Source organism: Scyliorhinus canicula, chromosome 3, assembly GCF_902713615.1.
Source record: "Scyliorhinus canicula chromosome 3, sScyCan1.1, whole genome shotgun sequence".
Classification (NCBI taxonomy): domain Eukaryota; kingdom Metazoa; phylum Chordata; class Chondrichthyes; order Carcharhiniformes; family Scyliorhinidae; genus Scyliorhinus; species Scyliorhinus canicula.
In genome coordinates, this window is record NC_052148.1 from 135,780,668 (window position 1) to 135,805,070 (window position 24,403).

The 24,403-nt window shown below is 48.1% G+C and overlaps 1 protein-coding gene across 1 annotated transcript in view; it reads left to right on the forward strand.

Annotated features, from left to right (window-relative positions):
- The window catches only part of LOC119962987 (toll-like receptor 6), a 37,735-nt gene extending 13,650 nt beyond the window's left edge, over positions 1 to 24,085 (forward strand). Inside the window, 5 exon segments of the mRNA XM_038791409.1 lie at positions 5,761 to 5,889; positions 20,979 to 21,261; positions 21,264 to 23,193; positions 23,195 to 23,445; positions 23,448 to 24,085. Coding sequence (XP_038647337.1) covers positions 21,063 to 21,261; positions 21,264 to 23,193; positions 23,195 to 23,445; positions 23,448 to 23,566 — 2,499 coding nt within the window. The 5' untranslated portion in view covers positions 5,761 to 5,889; positions 20,979 to 21,062 and the 3' untranslated portion in view covers positions 23,567 to 24,085.
- Positions 24,086 to 24,403: the final 318 nt, after the last annotated feature.

Here is a 24,403-nt window from a genome sequence, read left to right on the forward strand (position 1 = left end):
CCCTGAGTACTGCCGTGATGTTCTCCCTAATCAATTATGTAATTCCTCCTCTTTTACCTACCCCTCTATCACGCCTGAAACATCAATGCCCTGGGATGTTCAGCTGCCAGTCCTGCCCTTCTTTCAACCAGGTTTCACCAGGTTTCTGTGATTGCAAGAATGTCATAATTCTATGTGCTCATCAACACTCTGAGTTCATCAGTCTTACCCGTCAGGCTCCTTGCATTGAAACAAATGCAGTTTAGTCGAACAATCTCCCCATGTGCCTTCTCATACCCCTGTCTGCTCTGCCCACTGGAGTTGCCTGTTTTTTCCTCTATATTTGACTCCATCGTCTCACCCACTGTACTGTTACTTTGGATCCCACCCCACCCCCTTCCAAATTAGTTTAAACGCTGCCCAGTAGCATGAACAAACCTCCCTGCTAGGATATTTGTCCCCCTCCAATTCAGGTGCAACCCATCCCGCTTATACATGTCCCATCTGCCCCAGAAGTGATCCCAATTATCCAAGTATCTAAAGCCCTCCCTCCTACACCATCCCTCGAGCCACACATTTATCTGACCTATCCTCCTATTTCTATGCTCACTCGCCCGTGGTCCTGTTTTTTAACCTTCTGCCTAACTCCTTAAATTCACGTTGCAGGACCTCATCCCTCTTTCTACATATGTCATTTGTGCCACCAAGCACTATGACCTCTGGTTTGATCACCCTCCCGTTTCAGAATGCCCTGTAGCCACTCCATGATATCCTTGACCCTGGCACCAGGGAGGAAACATACCATTCTGGAGTTGTGCTCACGGCCACAGAAACACCTGTCCGTTCTACTCACCATTGAATCCCCCACCACTATAGCTCACTTTGTCCTTTTCCTCCCCTGCTGTCCAGCAGAGCCAGCAAGTAATATTAACAAGTATTAACTAGGGCCCTTTTTCTCTGACAATTTAGATGCAATTATTATTATAGTTGTGGTAGAATGACTAGAGGTACTATGGTACCTGGGAGTGTGAGCTGCTATTGGTGGAGAAGGCTCGCTGCTCATTGGCCCAAGTGTTGCTTTCTCATTGGTCAAGACGAAGGTAGCTCCACCCACATGGCGGAGTATAAGAACCTGTGTTTACCAGCAGCCATCGTTCTTTCTGTACTTAAGCTGCTGGGGAACCATCTTGTAGATTAAAGCCTTCAATTCGGACTACTCCTTCGTTTCTGTGGTTATTGATCGCGCATCAATTTAATCTAATTTAAAGGATGGATCTCCGCATCGAGCCGGAGTGTCTACCACTCAGCCCCCATGCAGCTAATGCAGCAGCCACATTCAAGCACTGGCTGCATTGTTTCAACAGCTACCTCAGCACGGCGGAAAACGTACCGACGAGTGAGCAGAAGCTACACATCCTCCACTCGTGCGTCGGCACTGCCATCTACACGCTCATCGAGGACACATCCGACTACGACACGGCCATGGAACTGCTCAAAGGACACTTCATCCGGCCGGTAAATCAAGTTTACGCTCAGCACTTTTACCGTGCGCTCCTCGTACTGGGGAGGAACTGCGGCTGCCCACAAGTGTCTGCAAATGAGCACACTGAACTCCTCATTCGAGACGCCTTTGTTGCGGGCATGCAGTCCCCACAGATCCGCCAGAGACGGTTAGAAAGGGAAACCTTGAGCCTCACGGAGGCACGAGCCCTCGCTACGTCCCTAGATGCCACAAACAGAAATGCCCGCTCATACGCCCCCGACCGCGTGGCGGCCCCCTGGGCAGCATGGAATTCAGCCTCTCTCACCCCATGGACTCGGACTCCCCCCAAGCCTGCGCCGCAGGACACCCCAAAAAACCCGCGGGACCCCGCTGCTATTTTTGCGGCCAGGCGAAACACCCCCTACAACGTTGCCCAGCCCGGTCGGCAAATTGCAAGGGCTGCGGGAAGAAAGGCCACTTTTTGTCCGTCTGCCAGGTCAAGGCGGCCACTGCGGTCCTGGGCAGCGACCGCGGGACTCCCCCTCCTCTCTCTCCAAGGGCCCCGTGCAGCCCGCGAACCTCTCTGCCCCCATCCCCCAACGCCACATGCGGCCTCCGGGTGCACCATTTTGTGCTTCTGACGCCACGTGCGCCATTTTGTCCACCCCCACCATGTGCAACCGATGGGCGCTGCCATCTTGGATCGGCTCCAAGGACCCTGCGGGTGACTACGCACCGCCCGATGACGACTCCGACTATCTGCCACGACTCGCTTCAGTCAATCTGGACCAGTCTCGTCTCCGCACCCTCTCTACGGCAACAACGAAGGTCCTGCTCAACGGGCACGAAACGACCTGCCTACTGGACTCCGGGAGCACGGAGAGTTTCGTACACCCTACCACGGTAAGACGCTGTGCTCTCCCTGTCTATCCTGTCAAGCAAAATATCGCCCTAGCCTCTGGCTCCCATTCAGTGGAGATCACGGGGTTTTGTATAGCAGACCTCACGGTCCAGAGGAGGGAGTTTAAAAATTACAGACTCTACGTCCTCCCCCACCTCTGCGTGGCTGCACTCCTGGGGTTAGACTTCCAGTGTAACCTCCAGAGCCCAACATTTAAATTCAGCGGCCCTATACCTCCCCTCACTGTCTGCAGCCTCGCGACCCTCAAGGTCGATCCCCCGTCCTTGTTTGCAAACCTCACCCCGGATTGCAAACCTGTCGTCACAAGGAGCAGACGGTACATTGCCCAGGACCGGGTCTTCATCAGGTTCGAGGCCCAACGGCTTATGAAGGAAGGGGTCATCGAGGCTAGTAACAGCCCCTGGCGAGCACATGTTCTGGTGGTAAAGACCAGGAAGAAGAATAGGATGGTCATAGACTACAGTCAGACCATCAACAGGTTTACGCAGCTGGACGCGTACCCTCTCCCCCGTATATCCGACCTGGTCAACAGGATCGTACAGTACAAGGTCTTCTCCACAGTGGACCTCAGGTCCGCCTACCACCAGCTCCCCATCCGCGCGAGCGATCGCAAGTGCACTGCGTTCAAAGCGGACGGGCGGCTCTACCACTTTTCAAGGGTTCCCTTCGGTGTCACAAACGGGGTATCGGTCTTCCAACGAGAGATGGACCGAATGTTCGACTGATACGATTTACGGGCAACTTTCCCGTATCTCGATAATGTCACCATCCCCGGCCACAATCAGCAGGACCACGATACCAATCTCCGCAAATTCCTCCAAACCGCAAAACTCCTAAATTTGACTTATAACAAGAACAAATGCGTGTTTAGCACCGACCGTCTGGCCATCCTCGGCTACGTAGGGCGAAATGGAGTGATAGACCCCGACCCGGAACGCATGCGCCCCCCTTATGGAGTTCCCCCTCCCCCACTGCTCCAAGGCCCTGAAGCGCTGCCTCGGTTTCTTCTCGTATTACACCCAGTGGGTCCCCAACTACGCCGACAAAGCCCGTCTCCTCATCTAAACAGCCACGTTCCCCCTGGTGATGGAGGCCCGCAAGACCTTCAGCTGCATCAAAGCGGATATCGCAAAAGCCACGATGCGCGCTATCGCCGAGTCCCTCCCTTTCCAGGTCGAGAGCGACGCGTCCGACGTAGCTCTGGCAGCCACCCTCAACCAAGCAGGCAGACCTGTGGCCTTCTTCTCCCGTACCCTCCATGCTTCCGAAATCCGCCACTCCTCGGTCGAGAAGGAAGCACAGGCCATAGTAGAAGCTGTGCGGCACTGGAGGCATTATCTGGCCGGCAGGAGGTTCACCCTCCTCACAGACCAACGGTCTTTCATGTTTGACAATGCACAGCGGGGCAAGATAAAAAAACGACAAGATCTTGCGGTGGAGGATCGAGTTATCCACCTACAACTACGACATTTTGTATCATCCTGGGAAGCTGAACGAGCCTCCCAATGCCCTGTCCCGCGGCACCTGTGCCAACAGGACAGGGTATCGGGACAGGGCTCTCCACGTGGACCTCTACCACCCGGGGGTCACCCGCTTCTTTCATTTTGTAAAGACCCGCAACCTGCCCTACTCCATCGAGGAGGTCAGGACAGTCACGAGGAACTGCCACATCTGCGCGGAGTGCAAGCCGCACTTCTACCGCCCCGAAAAAGCGCATCTGATAAAGGCTTCCCGTCCCTTTGAACACCTCAGCATGGACTTCAAAGGTCCCCTCCCCTCTACCAACCGCAACACGTACTTCCTCAACGTGATTGATGAGTACTCCCGCTTCCCGTTCACCATCCCCCGCCCCGACATGACCACAACCACCATCATAATAGCACTCCACAGCATTTTCTCACTGTTCGGATTTCCCGTTTACATACACAGCGATAGGGGGTCCTCCTTTATGAGTGACGAACTGCGTCAATTCCTGCTCAGCAAGGGCATTGCCTCAAGCAGGACGACCAATTATAACCCTCGGGGTAACGGACAGGTCGAGAGGGAGAATGGCACGGTCTGGAAGACCGTCCTGCTGGCCTACAGTCCAGAAATCTCCCAGTCTCCCGCTGGCAGGAGGTCCTCCCAGACGCCCTCCACTCCATCCGGTCGCTACTTTGCATGTCTACCAATCAAACGCCTCATAAACACCTTCTTATCTTCCTCAGGGACCCCGCTCCCGACCTGGTGGCTGCCCCCGGGCCCATCCTGCTCCGGAAACACGATCGGGCGCACAAGTCGGACCCATTGGTCGAGAGGGTCCAGCTGCTCCACACTAACCCGCAATATGCGTATGTGGAGTACCCCGACGGCCGACAGGACACGGTCTCCCTGCCATCGCCCCCGGCACCAGCCCCCCCCACCCCCCTCCAACCGCTCCCCGCAGGCGCTCCCCTCCCTGGCCTGCCAACTCCCTCTCCCGCGCCGCCTAGCGGACCAGATACCCCCCCCCCCCAACGGCGCGGCCCTCACCAGCTCCGTCTAAGGGTGTGGAAACCTCCACGAGGACCGGATCATCGCTCCCGGAGTCATGGACGCCCGCATCTCCAACATCTCCGACGAAGCTCCGCAGGTTGCAGAGGACGTCCAAGGCCCCCGATCGTCTGATCGAGTGGATGTGAACTTTTAATGGGCCCTTTTTTTCCCGACTCTGTAAATAATTTGCCGTTTGATAACACATCTCTGTATATAGTTACGGGCCAGTGGGCAGCTGCCGTTGGAGAGGTATAATCCCATATCACTAGCCATACTACCAGTATCTTGTCCCACCCGCACCGGACCACGAGTCCTGGCTGGATGCCCCCCACCCCCGGCTTCTCAACGAGCACCCCCCGCCGGTTCCTTTCTCAACAAGGGGTGAATGTGGTAGTATGAGTAGAGGTACTACGGTACCTGGGAGTGTGAGCTGCTATTGGTGGAGAAGGCTCGCTGCTCATTGGCCCAAGTGTTGCTTTCTCATTTGTCGAGATTAAGGTAGCTCCGCCCACGAGGCAGAGTATAAGAACCCGTGTTTCCCAGCAGCCATCGTTCTTTCTGTACTCAAGCTGCTGGGGGAACATCTTGTAGATTAAAGCTTTCAATTCGGACTACTCCTTTGTTTCTGTGGTTATTGATCGCGCATCAATAGTATATATAATAGAATATACAACTGCACTCCCCAGCTGTGTTGCTTTCCTTAGGAGATATAAACTGCAGTAACTGTTCCCTAACTGTTGTCTTATTCAGTTATTTAAGTTTCAGCAATTTAAAGACGGTCCCTAACATCAGCTACTCACCAATCAATCAGCTCACCGCTTTCCTCTGACAACAGTCTTGAACTTTTTTTTCCCAAATCCAGCACGCTGCCTGAACAGTGGATGTCCCACGCAGGTCCGGCTGTCTACGCTCCCTGAGCCTCACGCTGTCTTCATACTCTGACCCAGTACAAGGTGTCCCTTACAGCTCTGGCTCTCTCCGCTCCCAGAAGGCAAGTGACATATTGAGGAGTGCTATACTGTTAGAGGTGCCGTTTTACTCGATGAGATGCTAACCAAAGTTTCTGATTGCGAAAGAACGTAATATTTGACAGCCGTTTGGAATGTGTCCTGGCCAATATTTTGTCTCCCAACCAGGGCGACTTCAACATATTACTTGCTTATTTATTTCACTGCACATTATGAAATGAAAATGAAAAATGAAAATCACTTATTGTCACAAGTAGGCTTCAAATGAAGTTACTGTGAAAAGCCCCTAGTCGCCACATTCCGGCACCTGTTCGGGAGGCTGGTATGGGAATTTAACCGTGCTGGTGGCCTGCCTTGGTCTGCTTTCAAAGCCAGCGATTTAGCCCAGTATGCTAAACCAGCCCCTATCTAGCTATGGTATGTAGCCTGGGACTCCCTATTGCACCTACAACTGATCAATTGCAGTGGTTTAAGAAGGCAGCTCACCACCACCATTTTAATTCGGAGTCAGCAGCAAATACTGGCCTTGCCAGTGATACCCACAATGCCCGTATAACCACTTGGAGCACAGCCCCAGAACCCTAAAGTTAGAAAGTTATGAATGGAATGTGCATTAAACTTAACTCTGACATTTCTTCTAAAATTATACATTTCTAATATGAACCACCCTGCACATTTCAGAAAATAGTGAGGGCACTGATAATGACTATCTTTTCATAAAGAAAATCTGTAATTTTTTTTTGCTTGATGGGATTGTGCAAATTTAGTTGGGAATTGTTCCATTGCAGCCCTTCCCTTCTCACTTTGAGTACTCCCTTGTGAAGCTACTTTTAAAGGTGCGGAGGGAGATGAAAATGTTCATGAGGGAGTGGCAAATGGTGTTGGATGTCTCTTAAGGAAATATAGCAGAATTGTGACGGCGCGAAGGAGGACATTTGGTCCATCATGTTGTACCAGCCCTCCAAACAAGTTTAGATCCATACCGATCTCCGATCTATATCCCCAAGGCCTTTTTCCAAACAATAGACAAAATAATTATGGCTTTTGCGCGGGATGGGGGGGGGGGGGGGTGTAGAATCCAAGAATCCCTAAAATAACACTGCAAAGGAGAAGGAGCATGGGAGGCCTGACCCTCCTGAACTTGCTACCACTGTGCAGCCAAGTCCAAGATAGTGAAGGGATGGGTGAAGGAACAAACATGGAACGGAGTGAGGATGGAGGCGTCCTCCTTGCACCAGGAACGACCCTCTGAGCCCTCGCAGCACTGCCATCCCTGCCAGCAAAACACTTCAACAGCCCGAGTGGTAGTAGCAACACTGAGAACCTGGAATCAGATGTGGCAGCACCTCGGTCTGACAGAGGTGTCCACCATGGCCCCCATCTGGGGCAACCACAGGTTTTCACCAGCATGCTAGACGCACCTTTTAAGAGGTGGAGGACAGGACAGGAGGACCACTGACCATGTGGGACTTTTACTTGGCGACAGACTAGCAATCCTAGCAGAGCTGATAGAGAGCCTGGAACTACCAAATGGACAGGAATTCCGGACCTTTGCAAATCAAAGCTTTCTCCGCAAGGAGAAGACAAAGTACCCTAGGGCCCGAGGACACAATGCTGGAGGGGTTACTGGACAAGGACAGTTTGTGAAAGGGGATCTGTGGCGACATATACTGACCACTTTTTGAAAGGACACTCTCCCCACTGAAACAAGGGAAAATGGGGAGGAAGAGTTAGGGATGGAAGTAGGCTGGTGACTCTGGAGCGAAGCACTGAACAGGGCTAATTCTACCTCCTCCTGCGCAAGGCTAAGCCTCATGCAGCTCAAAGTGGTGCATAGAGCACACCTGACAAGAACCCGAATGAATAGGTTCTTCCCGGAAGTGGAGGACAAATGCGACGGTGGCAGAGAGGCCCGGCCAACCACACCCACATGTTCTGGGCATGCCCCAAATGTGCCGGGTTCTGGACAGCCTTCTTCGAGGTAATGTCCAAGGTTTTGGGGTGAGGTATTCGGTGTATCATACCAGCCAGAACTTCATATGGGGAAGAGGGCTGCGCCTTGCCTTTGCTGCCCTAATCGCCCGTCGGAGAATCCTGCTTGGCTGGCGATCAACCAGCACCGACCCACAAATGGCTGGCACACCTATCAGAATTTCTTCACCTGGAGAAGATCAGGTACACCATCCGAGGGTCTGAAGATGGCTTTCACAAAGTGTGGGGGCCATTCACCAACCTGTTCCAAGACTTGTTTGAAGCCAACAACTGATTAGAGAGGAGGGGGTTTGGCGGGGGGCACATAGGAGCCACCTGGATCACAGAGAGCAGGCAGGAATGAGAGGGGGGTAAACAGGGAGGGGAGAGATCGGAGGAGACAGCAAAGGGGAGGCAGGCAGAGAGAGACCGACACAGGGACCAGAGGGCCCAACACAAGGCAAAAGAACCCTCAAAAGACAAGCAGGACAACAGGAGGGAAAGAGCGGGAAAGAAGGGAGGGGAGGCCAAGCGACAATGAGATCGAAGGGAAAGGAGGGCACTGCCCATAGACAAACACAAACATGTAAGCTTTGCGCATGTAAAATGGGCAGTCCGAGGGGGATTGAAATTTGGTAATTTGGAGCAGTGTGGTAATTTGGTGTGGAGTGGGAGGTGGTGCTTTTTTCCCTTTTTGTTTTCTTTCTTCCTGCTTTGTAACTGCAGGGAGAGATCCAGAGAGCATCTTGGGAAAGTAAGTGATATAAAGACCTACCTTAAGTATCTGCAGCGATAAGTGAAGGAAAGAGTTTAATAAATTTTCTAAAATAATTTAATTGGTGATAGAAATGTCGGTCAGTGGGGTAAGTGCTGCACTTGTGAGTTGTGGGAGATCCGTGATGCTTCCAGCACCTTGAAAGACTACATCTGCAGGATGTGCACCCAATTTCAGCTCTCACAGACCGTATGGATAGGTTGGAGCAGCAGTTGGATGCATGAAGGTGGCAGAAAGCGTCATAGACAGGGGTTTTAGTGATGTGGTGACACCCAAGGTGCAGGCAGATAGATAGGTTACCACTAGAGGGGGCAGGCAGTCAGTGCAGGAATCCTCTGTGGTCGTTCACCTCTCCAATCAAGTATACTCTTTGGATAACAGCAGCAGCAGCCAGAGCAGTGGCACCATGGAACACGGAAGAGACAAAGAGCACTAAAGCAATAGTTATAGGTAACTCTATAGTTAGAGGTACAGATAGGCACTTCTGTGGACGTAAAAGAGACTCTAGGATGGTATGTTGCCTCCTGGTGCCAGGGTCCAGGATGTCTCTGAACGGGCAGAAAGCATTCTGAAAGGGGAGGTTGAACAGCCAGAGGTCATGGTACATATTGGTACTAACGATATAGGTAGGAAGAGTGATGAGGTCCTGCACCTGCAATTTAGCGAGCTAGGTAAAAAGTTAAAAGACAGGACCTCTAGGGTTGTAATCTCAGGATTACTCCCTGTGCCACGTGCCACTGAGGCTAGAAATAGGAAGATCGTACAGCTCAACACGCAGCTAAACAGCTGGTGTAGGAGGGAAGGTTTAGATATCTGGACCATTGGGATCTCTTCCAGGACAGGTGGGACCTATACAAAAATGAGGGGCATCTTAAACGGAGGGGCATACATATTCTGGGCAGGAGGTTTGCTCGTGTCACTCGGGAGATTTAAACTAGTTTGGCAGAAGGGTGGGAACCAGAGCAAAGGTGAAGTAACTGAAGGGGAATTAGAGAGTAGGGCCAGTAAGACTCAAAGGAAGGGCAGACAGGATTGGTTGCTGGTCAAAGAGGGTGGTGGACTGAACTGCATAGTTCAATGCAAGAAGTGGCAACAGGTAAGGCAGATAACTTTTAGGGCGCGATTCTCCCATATGGGGAGAAATCGTAAGGCTGGCGTCAAATCCGGGCGGGTTTGACGCCAGCCCCCCCCCTTCCCGACCGGGAACCGATTCTGGTCCCCGGTCGGGGCTAGCATCCGACGCCGTAAACTGGCATCGCGGGCTTAACGAATTTTGTTAAGCCCGCTTGCCAGAGTTAGCGCCGGCTGACGCGTCATATGACGTCAGCCGCGCATGCGCGGATTGGAAGACTCCAACCCGCGCATGCGCGGATGACGTCATCGCGCATTTGCGCGAAACCCGCGCATGCGCGGGCCGGGATGCCCCTCAGCCGCCCCGCGAATGGATACTGCGGGGCGGCGGAAGGACAAAGAGTGCGCGGGCATCGGGCCCGCTGCCCGCGATCGGTGGGCCCATGGCACCCTTGGCACGGCCGTGGTACTGCCGTGCCAATCGGTGCCATGGTTTTAAAAATCGACAGTTTACGGCCGTTTTTACGAACGGCCAGATCAGGTGTGTTTGCCGTTCGTAAAAACAGCCGTAAAGGGCTGGGAACTCGGCCCATCCATCAGTGAGAATCGCTGCGGCCGTAAAAAAACGGCGGCAGCGATTCGTATCGGGAGTGGGGGGGGGGGGGGGGGGGGGGGGAATAGGGGAGGGCGTCGGAACAGCGTGGCCGTAAAATTTTACGAGCCACGCTATTCTCCGCACCGTCGGGAGTGCGGAGAATCGCACCCTTAGAGCTTGGATTAGCACTTGGAACTATGATGTTGCCATACAGAGACTTTGTTAAGGGTAGCACGGTAGCATAGTGGTTAGCACAATTGCTTCACAGCTCCAGGGTCCCAGGTTCGATTCCCAGTTTGGGTCACTGTCTGTGCGGAGTCTGCACATTCTCCCCGTGTGTGCGTGGGTTTCTTCCGGGTGCTACGGTTTCCTCCCACAGTCCAAAGATGTGCAGGTTAGGTGGATTGGCCATGCTAAATTGCCCTTAGTGTCCAAAATTGCCCTTAGTGTTGGGTGGGGTTGCTGGGTTATGGGGATAGGGTGGAGATGTGGACTTGGGTAGGGTGCTCTTTCCAAGAGCTGGTGCAGACTCGATGGGCTGAATGGGCCTCCTTCTGCACTGTAAATTCTATGAATCTATGAATGGTAGGACAGGATTGGCAGCTTAACGTTCCAGGATACAAATGTTTCAGGCGGGATAGAGGGGGACGCAAAAGGGGTGGGGGAGTTACACTACTGATTAAGGAGAATATCATAGCTGTACTGCGGGAAGACACATCGGAGGGTTCATACAGCGAGGGTTCATAGAGTTCAAGAATAGGAAGGGTATAATCACAATTTTGGGGGTTTACTCTAGACCTTCCAACAGCCAGTGGGAGATAAAGGAACAAATATGTAGGCAGATTTCAGCAAGGTATTGCTGTGGTGGGTGATTTTAACTTCCCCTATATTGACTGGGACTCACTTAGTGCTAGTGGCGTAAATAGGGCAGAGTTTGTAAGGAGCATCCAAGAGGGCTTCTTGAAACAGTATGTAAATAGTCCAACTAGGGAAGGGGCCATACTGGACCTGGTATTGGGGAATGAGCCCAGCCAGGTGGTCGACATTTCAGGAGGGGAACAGTGACCACAATTCAGTAAGCTTTAAGGTACTGATGGATAAAGATAAGTGTAGTCCTCAGGTGAAGGTTCTAAATTGGGGGAAGGGTTATCCCAACAATATTAGGCAGGAACTGAAGAATGCAGATTGGGGGCAGATGTTTGAGGGTAAATCAATATCTGGCAAGTGGCAGGCTTTCAAGTTTAAGTTAATAGGAATTCAGGGCTGCCACGTTCCTGGAAGGATGAAGGATAAGTACGCAAGTTTCGGGAACCTTGGATGCTGAGAGAAATTGTGAGCCTAGTCAAGAAGAAAAAGGAAACATTTGTCAAGGCTAGGAGACTGGGACCACACAAAGCAAGTGTGGAATACAAGGAAGGTAGAAAAAACTTAAGCAAGAAGTCACGAGGGCTAAAAGGGGTCTCGGAAAGTCATTGGCTAGCTGGATTTAGGAAAATCCCAAGGCTTTTTATACATATATAAAGAGCAAGAGGGTAGCGAGGGAGAGGGTTGGCCCACTCAAGGCAAGGGGAGGGAATCTATGTGTGGTATTAAATGAGTACTTTGTGTCAATATTCAGCAAAGGGAAGGACTTGGTGGACGATGAACCTGGGGTAGTTTGTGTAGATAGTTTGGGTCATGTTGAGATCAAAAAGGAGGTCTTGAAATTAGGGGTCTTGAAAAACATTACGGTAGACAAGTCCCCGGGGCCTGATGGGATATACCCCAGAATACTGAGAGAGGCAAAGGAGGAAATTTCTGCGGCCTTATATCCTCACTGGCTATAGGGGAGGTCCCAGAGGATTGGAGAATAGCCAATGTTGTTCCAGTCTATCCAGCCTCTCCTTCTAACATCAAGTCCGGAAGCATCCTAATAAATCTTTTCTGCATTCTTTCTAGTTTAATAATATCCTTTCTCTAATAGGGTGACCAGAACTGTCCACAGTATTCCACTGTCTAATGTCTTGAACAACTTCAACAAGACACCCCAACTCACCTCACCTAGATTCCATGAGATTCAATGTTCTGACCAATGTAACCGAGCATGCTGACTGCCATCTTCACCACCCTGTCCACCTGTGACTCTAGTTTCAAGGAGCTATGTAGCTGTACTCCTAGATATCCTGTTCTATTACACTCCCCAACACCCTACCATTAACTGAGTAGGTTCTGCCCCAATTCGATCTACCAAAATGCATCACCTCTCATTTATCTAAATTAAATTTCATCTGCCATTCATCGGCCCGCTGCCCCAATTGATCAAGATCCCGTTGCATTCCTAGATAACCTTCTTCACTATCCACTGTCACCAATCTTGGTGTCATCTGCAAACTTACTAACCATGCCTCCTAAATTCTCATCCAAATCATCAATATAAATAACAAATAACAGTGGACCCATCATTGATCCCTGAGGCATCTACCTTGATGCGCTTTAAGACTTCCAACACATCAAAACAAAGAGTTGGGAGAGCATATGGAGGAGGGGTTCTGGTGTGAGGTGCCCCGGAAAGTGAATGCTTCCACCTCGTGTGCGAGGTTGGGGCTGATACAGCTGAAGGTGGTATATAGAGCGCACCTCATGAGGGCGAGGATGAGCCGATACTTTGAAGGAGTAGAAGATGTGCGTGAACATTGCCGGGGAGGGGGGGGTTGCTAATCACGTCCATATGTTTTGGTACTGTCCAAACCTAGAGGATTACTGGAAGGTGGTTTTTCGGGTAATTTCTAAAGTGTGCACGTGAAAGTGGACCCGGGCCCCTGGGAGGCCGTATTCGGGGTGTTGGACCAGCCAGGGTTGGAAACACGTGCGGAGGCAGATGTTGTAGCCTTCGCCTCATTGATCGCCTGAAGGCGGATCCTGATAAGTTGGAGAGCAACCTCTCCACCCTGTGCCCTGGCATGCCGGGGGACCTGTTGGAATTATTGACTCTTGAGAAGGTTAAGTTTGAACTGAGGGGAAGGATGGAGGGGTTCTACAATTCATGGGCATTATTCATTGTGCACTTTCAAGAGCCGGATAACATTGAACATTAGTTGGGGCGTGTGGGTGGGAGGGTTGAGGGGAGGGGGCTGTGTATGTTAATGGTGACTATGGGTGATCCCTAATTCCTTTTTGTCATTTGTTTGTGTGAACATGCGGGCTACTGTTTGGGGTTTGGTGGGAGAGTGGGATCGTTGTTATTGATATGGGGATTGACATATTTGTTACTGATTATTGTTTATTGTTGGTGGGTGTAAATTTGGGAGAAAATGTGAAAAATGAGGAGAATAAAAATATATTTAAAAAAAAAGACTTTCAGCATCTCCTTCTCTCAAGACATCACCGTTTATTTCCCCAAGGTCCCTAACATCCTTGCCTGTCTCAACAGTAAATTCCAATGAGAAATATTCACTTAGGATCTTGCCCATCTCTTGTGGATCCGCATGTAGATGACCTTGTAGATCCTTTAGAGGCCCTATCTCTCCCTCGTTACTCTTTAGCCCTTTCTGTATTTGTAGAAGCTCTTTGAGCTCCTTTGCCTTTTATGCCAAAGCAATCATGTCCCCTTTTTGCCCCCCTGATTTATCCTTAACTCTACTCTGACAACCTCTATACTCTTCAAGGGATCAACTTGATCCCAGATGCCTATGCATGTCATATGCGTCCTTCTTCTTTTTGTCCAGGGCCTCAATATCCAGAGTCATCTAGGGTTCCCTAATTCTACCAGCCTTGCCCTTTACTCTAAAAGGAATGTGCATACCTTGAACCCTGGTTAACACACTTTGAAAGCCTCCCACTGACCATCCGCCCCTTGCCTGCCAACAGATCCCCAATCAACTTTTGAAAGTTCCTGTCTAATACCATCAAAATCGGCCTTGCCCCAATTTAGAACTTAAACTTTTGGGCCAGACTATCATTCTCCACTGCTATCTTAAAACTAATGGTCACTGATCCCAAAGTGATCCCTCACTAACACTTCTGTCACCTTCCCTTATTTCCCAAGAGGAGGTCAGGTTTTGTCCCCTCTAGCCGGGCCATCAGCATACTAAATGAGAAATTCCTCCTGAATACACTCAACAAATTTCTCCATCCAAGCCCCTAATACTATGGCTGTTCCAGTTAATGTTGGGAAAGTTAAAGTCCCCAACTATAACCACGCCAATTTTCTTGCAGCCAACTGTAATCTCCTTCTCTATTTGCTCCTCAATTTTCTGCTGACTATTTGGGGCCTGTAGAATAATCCTATCAAAGTGATCTCTCCCTTCTTATTTTTCAGTTCTACCCATATAGACCCAGTGGACGAACCCTCAGATATATCCCCTCTCAGTACTGCCATGATATTGTCCCTAATCAAAAACCAAACTCCTCATCCTCTCTTACCTCTTGTTCTATCTTTCCTATAGCAACTGTATCCTGGCTCCTCTCTTAGCCATGTTTCAGTAATAGCTATAATATCCCAGTCCCGTGTACCTATCCATGCCCTGAGTTCATCTCCCTTGCCCGTCAGGCCTCTTGCATTGAAATTAATGCAGTTTAATCTAGACTTCTCTTGCTCTCTGCCCTGCTTTCTCAGACCATCTGTCCGGTCATGTTTTGTACACTCTCGCTGTGTTTTATTTCTCTCAGCCTTACTGGACTCATTCACTGAGTTCTCTACACTCTGTACTGTGGCTCTTTTTGATTTTTGACTTTGGTTTCTCTGCCTCTCATCTTTCCCCTTACTGCCTTTTGTTTCTGTCCCCACTTTAATTCCCTCTGACTTCCTGCATCGGTTCCCATCCCATCCCATCCCAGATGTTCTGTAGTTTATCATTCACTTTAGCCAGTCTAAGAACATGACATAGTATCAGGATGGATCATTTACTAAGAACTCGAAGATTCTGCACAAAAAAATCTGAATGACTAAAGGTAACATGGAAGGAAAAGAGAATGCATTATTGCTACTAACCTTGCTAACTACTACTTTTACCAATGCACGGTAAAACTTCGAACCACCTCAACAGCTTTGGATTACCGGTATATTAGACGAGAATGGAAGGTGTTTAAACAACAGTTTAAACTCTATGTTGCAGTCGTTGGTCTGCAGGCACTGCCTGATGAGAGGCATGTCACGTTGCTGCTCACTGTAGCAGGTCCCCAAGCAATTGAAATTTTCAACACTTTTGTCTTTAAAAACGAGGCTGACAGCAGAAGCTTCACCTAAGTGCTTAAACAATTAGATCGACATTTGTCCCTTACAGAAAAAATGAAACCTTTGAGCGCTACATATTCCGTACGTGCACCCAGAACGCGGGAGAGGCGTTCGATCGTTTCCTCACTGGCTTGCTATTGAGGGTGCAGTTGTGCAACTTCTTCACACTCCAGTCGTCAATGATACGTGATCAGATAGTTTTCGGGATCTCCAATGATAAGGTGCGCGAGCGGCTTCTGCAGGAAACAGATCTACAACTCGAAAGTAAGATTCAAATATGTCAGCAAAGCAGCTCATCATACTGAATCTCCGGCATTTTGGTGCAAAGACAGGAGAGGTGGGAGACGTCATTAGTGTAGTGACGCGGGCAGCACAGTGGCGCAGGTTAGCCCTGCAGCCTCAGGGCGCCGACGTCCCAGGTTCGATCCCGGCTCCAGGTCACTGTCCCTGTGGAGTTTGCACATTCTCCCCATGTTTGCGTGGGTTTCGCCCCCACAACCCAAAAGTTGTGCAGGCTAGGTGGATTGGCCATGCTAAACTGCCCCTTAATTGGAAAAAATTAATTGGGTACTCTAAATTTTAAAAAAAATTAGTGTAGTGCGCAGCTGAATAAGAAACGTGCTCACAGTGTGGGCGGCCATTTTGAGCAGCCGACCCAAGTCTCCATTTTATGTCCACGATGTGGCAAACAGCATTTGCCACTGCAATGCCCTGCTTATGGAAAAACATGTGCCAACTCTAATGGCAGAAATCATTTTGCAACCGACTGTTATTCTCAAAGGCCTGAACAAGGAAGGAGTATCAATGCTATTGATGAGATGTGCCTAGAGCAGTGCTTTTCAAACTTTCTTTCTAGGGACCCATTTTTGCTAACCAGCCAACCTTCGGGACCCACGCTGGCCGACCTTTGGGACCCACACCGGCCGAGCTTCGCGACCCACGCCGGCCGACCTTCGGGACCCACGCTGGCCGACCTTTGGGACCCACACCGGCCGAGCTTCGCGACCCACGCCGGCCGACCTTCGGGACCCACGCTGGCCGACCTTTGGGACCCACACCGGCCGAGCTTCGCGACCCACGCTGGTCGACCTTTGGGACCCAAACCCGCCGAATTCGCAACAAACCATTTTCTCTTACCTTGAATGCGAAAGGTGAGCTTGCTTGGCTCTCACAATTTCACATCAATCAAGTTCACAGGAGAAGAGCATGGATTTTGTACTTCAGTTTGTAAACTCTGAGTAGCTTCCCTGTTGACTGATCATTATGTAATTCTTCAAGCGGATGAAGTCCACCGTCTTTTTGGGATTGACTGGTCACTGTTTCAATTCAATACTTTTATGCAGTCTAAAAGGTCAGCAAAAAACATAGAACCACATAGTACATAGCACATAGTACAGAAGTACATAGAGGACGATGATGTGATGATTCCCCATGGCTTTCATTATATTCTTTGCCAAACGTTCAGTTCTGTCCATGATTAAACCATGAGGAATATACACTCTCTCCAAATCATTACAGTAATGTTTAGGGATGCAAACAGATCGAGGTCATAGCCTTATTCATCATTGGTGATCACCACGCAGTCAGCTGCCGCCATGCTGCGATCGCTGACCCCGGGTTCAGGTCCCAACACTCCCGTGCCTCATGCGCACTGATGAGCGGGTACACGTGCAGTGCACCCGCATTTTGTAGCTGGTCGCGGCCGGCATTTTCAAAGCCGCTCACAGACAAAATTGTTAAAAGCCGGCTGCTGCGGCTGTTGCGCGTGAAATCCCGCGATCGGGAATGCTGCGATGGATGGCTCCGCTACCTTCCCGCCACCTGCCCGCGACCCACCCATGGGTCGCGACCCCCACTTTGAAAATGCCTGGCCTAGAGGACACATTCTTTGTGGACATGATCTCCAGCAAAGATAAGGAGACTCAAGTCAAACCAAATAACAATGTATTTATACCATTCTGTAGCAATAGTGAATTGAAGGCAAATAATCATAAGGATAAATGGACTGTGCCATTAAAGGTAAATGGCACAGTGATAACAGTCAAGCTCGACACCGGTGCGAGGGCCAACCTCATTAACCTGTCCGAGGTTTTAAAAAAAATTCACACGGTGAAATTTTCCGTGGTGGTGGCAGACCACAAGTTTTTAATTAGAGTTGAGGCGTGTGAGGAACTGTAGCTAGTCCGACGGATCTACAGTGCAGACAGTGCGGCAACAGACCCTCATCCCTCAGGAGACTCCATACTGAATGATTGCTCTGAAATTTTCCACGGTTTGGTACGTTACCATACACATACAAGATTCATTAAGGGAAGATGTGAAGCCTGTGATTCATGCGTCGTGACGTGTGCCAGCACCATTATTGAGGGATAAACTTAAGACAGAGCTCGAGAGAATGACCGCCTTGGGTGTCATTAAGCGTATTGAAGTCCTTACAGACTGGGTTAATTCCATGGTATATGTAAAGAAGCACAATAAAGAACCTCCACAATGGATGACCTGTATTGATTTTTTTTTTAAAATGTTTTTTGTTGGATTTTGAATAAAGTATATTTACCATTATGTACACAAAATAGAATACACACATATATATACATAGAAGAGAAGGGAACACGCACAAAAAACAAAGCAAAAAAAAAGTTAGAATAAAATAATTGGTGGGGTATTATGTGCGAGCTCAACAACAGCAGCTTTATACAATTGGGAGTATTGTTTTTAGCACATAAATAGGCCTCTGTTAGTCGGGGGGGGGGGGAGACTCGGGGGGTACATATACATTTGGGTGCCGGGGAAACAAATACAGAACAATTACAGAGGGTAATACGCGAATGGATTTGGTGTTGGTGTTGTCGCTTGCTTCTCCCGGACGGTTTTCGCTGCCGTTGTCGCCTCGCGATCACCTCCGCTTCAGCCGTTCGTCCCGTCTTTAAGCCGTATTTTCCTTGTTCTCTGCTCCTGTAGATGCCAAGTTTGTTATTGAGTTCTGTGCCCTCCTTCCGGCTGTCATTCTCTTGCCTCCCCCCACCTCACTGGTTCCCCTCTATTGTTCCCTGTCTCCTCCCTCTTCCACCCCTTCCTCCCCCTCCCCTTCTGTGGTTCGCCTTTCTTTTCTTAGGTCTAGCTGCTATTCCCCCCCCCCCCCCCCCGGTCTATCCCTCCCTCCCCCACCTCGGCTATTTTCTCCTGATTCTTGGCTACCTGGCTATTCTTCTGCTTGTTCGTTGGCCACAAACAGGTCCCCGAACATTTGGGTGAATGGCTCCCACGTTCTGTGGAAGCCGCCGTCTGACCCTCAGGTGGCAAATTTGATTTTTTTCCATTTGGTGAGATATGACCTGTATTGATGATGTCAAACTAAGAAGAAACTAAGAAGGACCCAATGTTGCAGAAGGTGAGAAGATCTTTGAGAAGGATGGCCCAGAGAATTCTGCTCTGTTTTCGACAATGTGAGAGCAGACTTGAGTGTTGCAGGTGGAATTTTGCTGCATAAAATGAGAATAGTAATTCAGAAATCTTTAAGATCGGTGGTTCAGAGCGAACTGCATGAAGAGCACAATGGAAGAAAAAAATGTAAAAGGAGAGCCGAAGACACGGTCAATTGGCCGGGTATCCTCCGAGATATCAACACGGTGGTATGAAACTGCACACGTGCAGGAGAGTGAATGTCTGCACACAGTGCGGGAAGCAAACAATAGGCACACAATGCAAATTGCTTCAGTTCAAATGTTGTGAGAATCTGCTCATCCAGAAGCAGAGAGGCAGCCACTCTGGCAAGAAAGGAGGCAAGGGAGAGATTTCAAGCTAAATCCACGAAGAGGTTTGCCGATGAGTCTCCAAAATGCCTCAAATCATTGTGATGCAACTACCAGAAGAAGCATACAACAGTCCTAAAACATCTGAAGAACATAGTGAACGAATACAACAAGAGAATGATTCATCAATACATGAAGAACATCAAACTCGAGCAACAAAGACTAAAGAAAATGAAGAACCTTTGCAAGTTCAGCAGACACTGAGAAGGTCGACAAGGATAAGGCGCAAGCCAGAAAGACTGAACTTGTGACAGACTGTAAAAAATTCTGAACGTGTAAATAGTTATGCATATCATGGTGAAATGTAAAAAAACAAATTTAATGTATGTAAATAATTTCATTTTCCAAAGGAAAGGGGATGTGATGATATGCATGAAGCAAGTCTGTACATAATGTTGTGCACGACCTCTAAACACTAGATGGCAATGTAAATCCACCACGTGACCCTGTGGCTGGGGAGATGAGAGTAGGTCATGCTGAAGGATAGACATATTTTGTAGTAGCTCTACAATAGTTAATTAGTGTTAATAGTTTATTATATTATTTATCTTAGTTACCTTTATCACATAGTTGTTCAGTAATAAATTATTTAAATAATTTTTAAATAATTGGGGGGGGGCGGGGGGCTGGGTGAAGGAGGTGATTTACTCGACATAGGATTCCTAGCCTTTGACCTGCCCTGGTAGCTACGGTATTAATGTGGCTACTCCAGTTCAGTTTTTGATCAATGGGAACCCTCCAAGATTTTGATTGTGCTGAACATTGTGCAGTCATCCGCAAACATTCCCACTTCTGACCTTATAATGGAAGGGAGGTCATTGATCAAGCAGCTGAAGATGGTTGGGCCTTGGATGCTATCCTGAGGAACTCCTGCAGTGATGTCTTGGAGTTGAGATGATTGAACTCCAACCACCACAACCATCTTCCTTTGTGCCAGGTCTGACTCCGACCAGCGGAGAGTTTTCCCCCTGATTCCCATTGACTCCAGTTTAGCTCGGGCTTTTTGATGCTCAGTAAAATGCTGCCTTGATGTCAAGGACAGTCAATCTCACCTCACCTCTGGCATTCAGCTCTTTTGGCCATGTTTGAACCAAGACTGTAATGATGTCAGGAGCTGAGTGACCCTGGCAGAACCCAAACTGAGCGTCTGTGAGCAGGTTATTGCTGAGTAAGTCCTGCTTGATAGCACTGTTGATGACTCCTTCCATCACTTTGCTGATGATGGAGAGGAGACTGATAGGGTGATAATTGGCTGGGTTGGATTTGTCCTGTTTCTTGTGTACAGGACACACCTGGGCAATTTTTCACATTGCTGGGTAGAAGCCAGTGTTGTAGCTGTGCTGAAACAACTTGGCTAGGAGTGTGGCAAGTTCTGGAGCACAAGTCTTCAGTACTATTGCTGGGATATTGTCAGGGCCCATAGCTTATGCAGTATCCAGTGCCTTCATCCATTTCTTAATATCTGACCGTCTAAAAACATAGATGGTCCAACAATGTTAAATTATTACTATTGCAGATGGGTTCTGCTCGGCAGCTACATTTTTGTTGCCATTTCTCAATTAATATTTCTTGCATTTTCCACTTTGGAGCATGTCACTCAATGGCATGTTTTATTTTCAGATCCACCTTACTTGAGACGCAATATTAACATTGTTCACATTTTGTTTTTGTTTCAGTTTTCTCATTGCACGAAGTAGATTCCATGTAAGGAATACGCAACTGTTCAGCTGCAGAAAGGAAATACAGGAAATCACCCCATCATGGTCAACATTCTCTCCTCTTTTGTCTGGATTTTAACGTTTGAAACTTGCTCCGGTTTGTGTTTTCCTGAAAATAATTATGTTGTCATAAACAATTCATCTTCCTCACTGTCTACATTCCCAAAGAACCTACCAAGTCTCACACAAATATTGGATTTATCACAAAACAACATTGCTGAGATTCACATGCAGGATTTTGCTTCTCTTCCCGGTTGAAAAGTTTTAATTTGTCTTCCAATAAGATCAGAAATTTAGCCTCTGCTATTTTTAGGTCTAATCAAGAGCTGGAATGTTTAGATCTTTCCAAGAATGAACTTTCGAATATCGAATGTCACTTTTTACTTAATGTTACCTCACTCAAATATTTAGATATTTCTGATAATCATTTTCTTCATCTGACACTTGGGAAAGCATTTGGCTTCCTGAAAAATCTGAAATACTTAGGATTAGGAAGTAGGAAAGCAATAAGGTTACAGAAAAATGATCTTAAAGAAATTTCAGGAATACAGTTGCAGGAAGTTTCAATCGGATTAAAAACATTGTCAAAGTATGACCCTGGCACGTTACAAGTTTTGCAAACAGCAAAACTCAATGTTGTTTTGCCATCTATTAATCATAAAGGTTTACTTGAAAGTGTCATGAATGACGCCTTCAACATTTCTCACATTTTAACATTATCGAGCATTGAATGCTGCCAAGATTGCAACCAAAATTTAACAAACATTGACTGCTGCCAATATTGCAGCCAACGTTCAACAACCAGTGAATGCTGCCAAGATTGCAGTCGTTATGTTAACAGTTTTAAAATACTGGAAAAATTCCCAAAAGTCACAAACCTATCTTTACAACATTTAACACTGGACTGGAAAGCTCTTATAAACATGTCAAAAATTATTTGGACTTCTATGGTGAAAAATTTCAATGTCTTTAATGCAAAAATATGCAGAGTTACTAGCTCCTCATATGAGCATTTGGAAATAAAATTGGAGACATTTACATTAAGGCAAGTTAGCATCATACCATTCTATTTGGATTTGAAAAATGTCTATAATATCTTAGGTGCGATAAAGGTTGAAAATCTGATGATTTGTGAATCCGGAATTATTTTCATGACCTGTCCAAACAAAGGAAATGCTTATAAATCCATTGACCTTTCTGATAATTCAATTACCAGTGAATTCTTTTTTCAAGGCTGCCAGAACCTAAATTTGTTGGAGACTCTTATTTTACAACAGAATAAACTTAGTCAATTATTTAAAGTGAGTAACATGACCAAATACATGACATCTCTGAAGTACTTGGATGTGAGTCAAAACCAACTTATTCTTGATGAGATTAGCGTCTGCCCTTGGACCAACAGTTTGAGAAAGCTGAACCTATCCTCAAACAGGCTCACACATTTGGTTTTCACATGCTTACCCAGAAACATAGAGGTCCTTGATGTGCAGAAAAATGATATTTATAGTGTTCCCAAAATGTTGAACAATCTGAATCAGTTGAAGGAATTATATCTTGGCTCAAATAAACTGGCTAATCCTCCTGACTGCAGCAAATTTATTAACCTTGAGATCTTGTTTGTCGAAGCAAATGCATTCCATGAACCTTCAAGCAATTTTCTTCAAAGTTGCCAAAGATTGACTGTGCTGAATGCTGCCTCCAATCCATTTACATGTACCTGCAATCTGAGAGACTTTAGTAAGATGAAGGAAAACTCCCATATAGAGATGATAGGGTGGCCAAAGTCCTATCGCTGTGCCTACCCAGATAACCTTAAAGGAACATTATTGAAGGACTTCCATTTATCTGAAGTGACATGCAGCACAACTCTCTTCCTGGTAATTGTACTGGGTAGTATGATTGTATTAACAATTGTAATTGGGCTTGTGTGTCGTTTTTTGGATTTGCCTTGGTACGTGAGGATGACATGGCAATGGACCCAGACAAAACGAAGAACAATGAAGACTAACTCCCACCAGTTATCTGAAAATTTGATCTATCATGCTTTCGTGTCCTACAGCCAACATGATTCTGACTGGGTGAAGGGACAGCTACTACCAAATCTAGAAGAGAGGGGGAGCCCATTACGAATCTGTCTTCACGAAAGAAACTTTTTCCAGGCAAAGGTATTATTGAAACATAATCAACTGTATAGACAAAAGTTACAAATCAATATTTGTTTTATCGCCGAACTTCATTCAGAGTGAGTGGTGCCATTATGAGCTTTACTTTGCACAGCACCAAGTGTTAAGTGCACAGTCAGATAACTTGATACTGATTGTTTTGGAGCCAATCCCTCAGTATCTAATCCCATCTAAATATTATAAACTGAAATCATTTATGGCAAAGAAAACTTACTTAGTATGGCCTAACGACAAAAACAACAAGAGCTATTCTGGGCCAATCTGCAAGCCACAATAGGAATAAACCTGACTGCTGCATCAGAGGATTTTTATTGTGTAGAGGCTACCATAATATTCTGCATCATTTTAAGCTTCAAGGTGTAGATATATTGTATCAGTGTACCTCATTTTATGAGCTTATAATGTTTAGAATTATACTGAAGGGACACGTTTGGACATTAAAAGATGACACCAGTAAACCTTCACAGAATGCTGGCAGCCTTGTCGATTACCTTTAGACTGAAAAGGGCAAAGAAAATTAAATACTTTGTAATATGTAACTCCGAGCAAGAAGGACAGGAGGGTTCAAATAAAATGTTTGAGATAAAGGTGGATGAGTTAATTAGTGCCTGGTTGGCATCCTTGCATCTGTGAGATATGATGGGAAGGGACCCTCAGAACATTGGTGAGGTCCTTAGGTGGATTCTCCTTCTGGGCACTAAGTCCCCACGCCCGCCGGAAACCGGGCGGGGTTCACTCTTTCCTGGAAACTCCAGGGTGATTCTCCGTCTTCAAGGGGGCTAGAAGGGCTCCGGCGTGCATCCCGTAGCTCCGGCTGCTGGTGGGTCCTGCAGCTATGACCGCACATACACATGGTGGCCGTCTGCGGGTCCGCGCATGCATACGGCAGACGGTCGTGGGCTGCGCATGCGTGCCGCGGCGGCCATCTTCATGCCGGCCCCTACGCAACATGGCAGCGCCTACAGCGGCCGGCGCGGAGGAACATAGCCCCCCCCCCCCCCCCCCGGAATGAGCGCGCCCACTGATCGGTAGCCGCCAATCACGGCCTGGCCACCGTGGACCCACCCCCCGGAGTTGGATCCCCCCTGCCCCACCACCAGGACGGCCCCTGCAGCCAAAACGCCAAGGTCCCTCCGGGTGGGATCACATGTGAACCACTTTTCGGGCACCTCGGCCCCGTCGAGCATGGACAATCCGCGA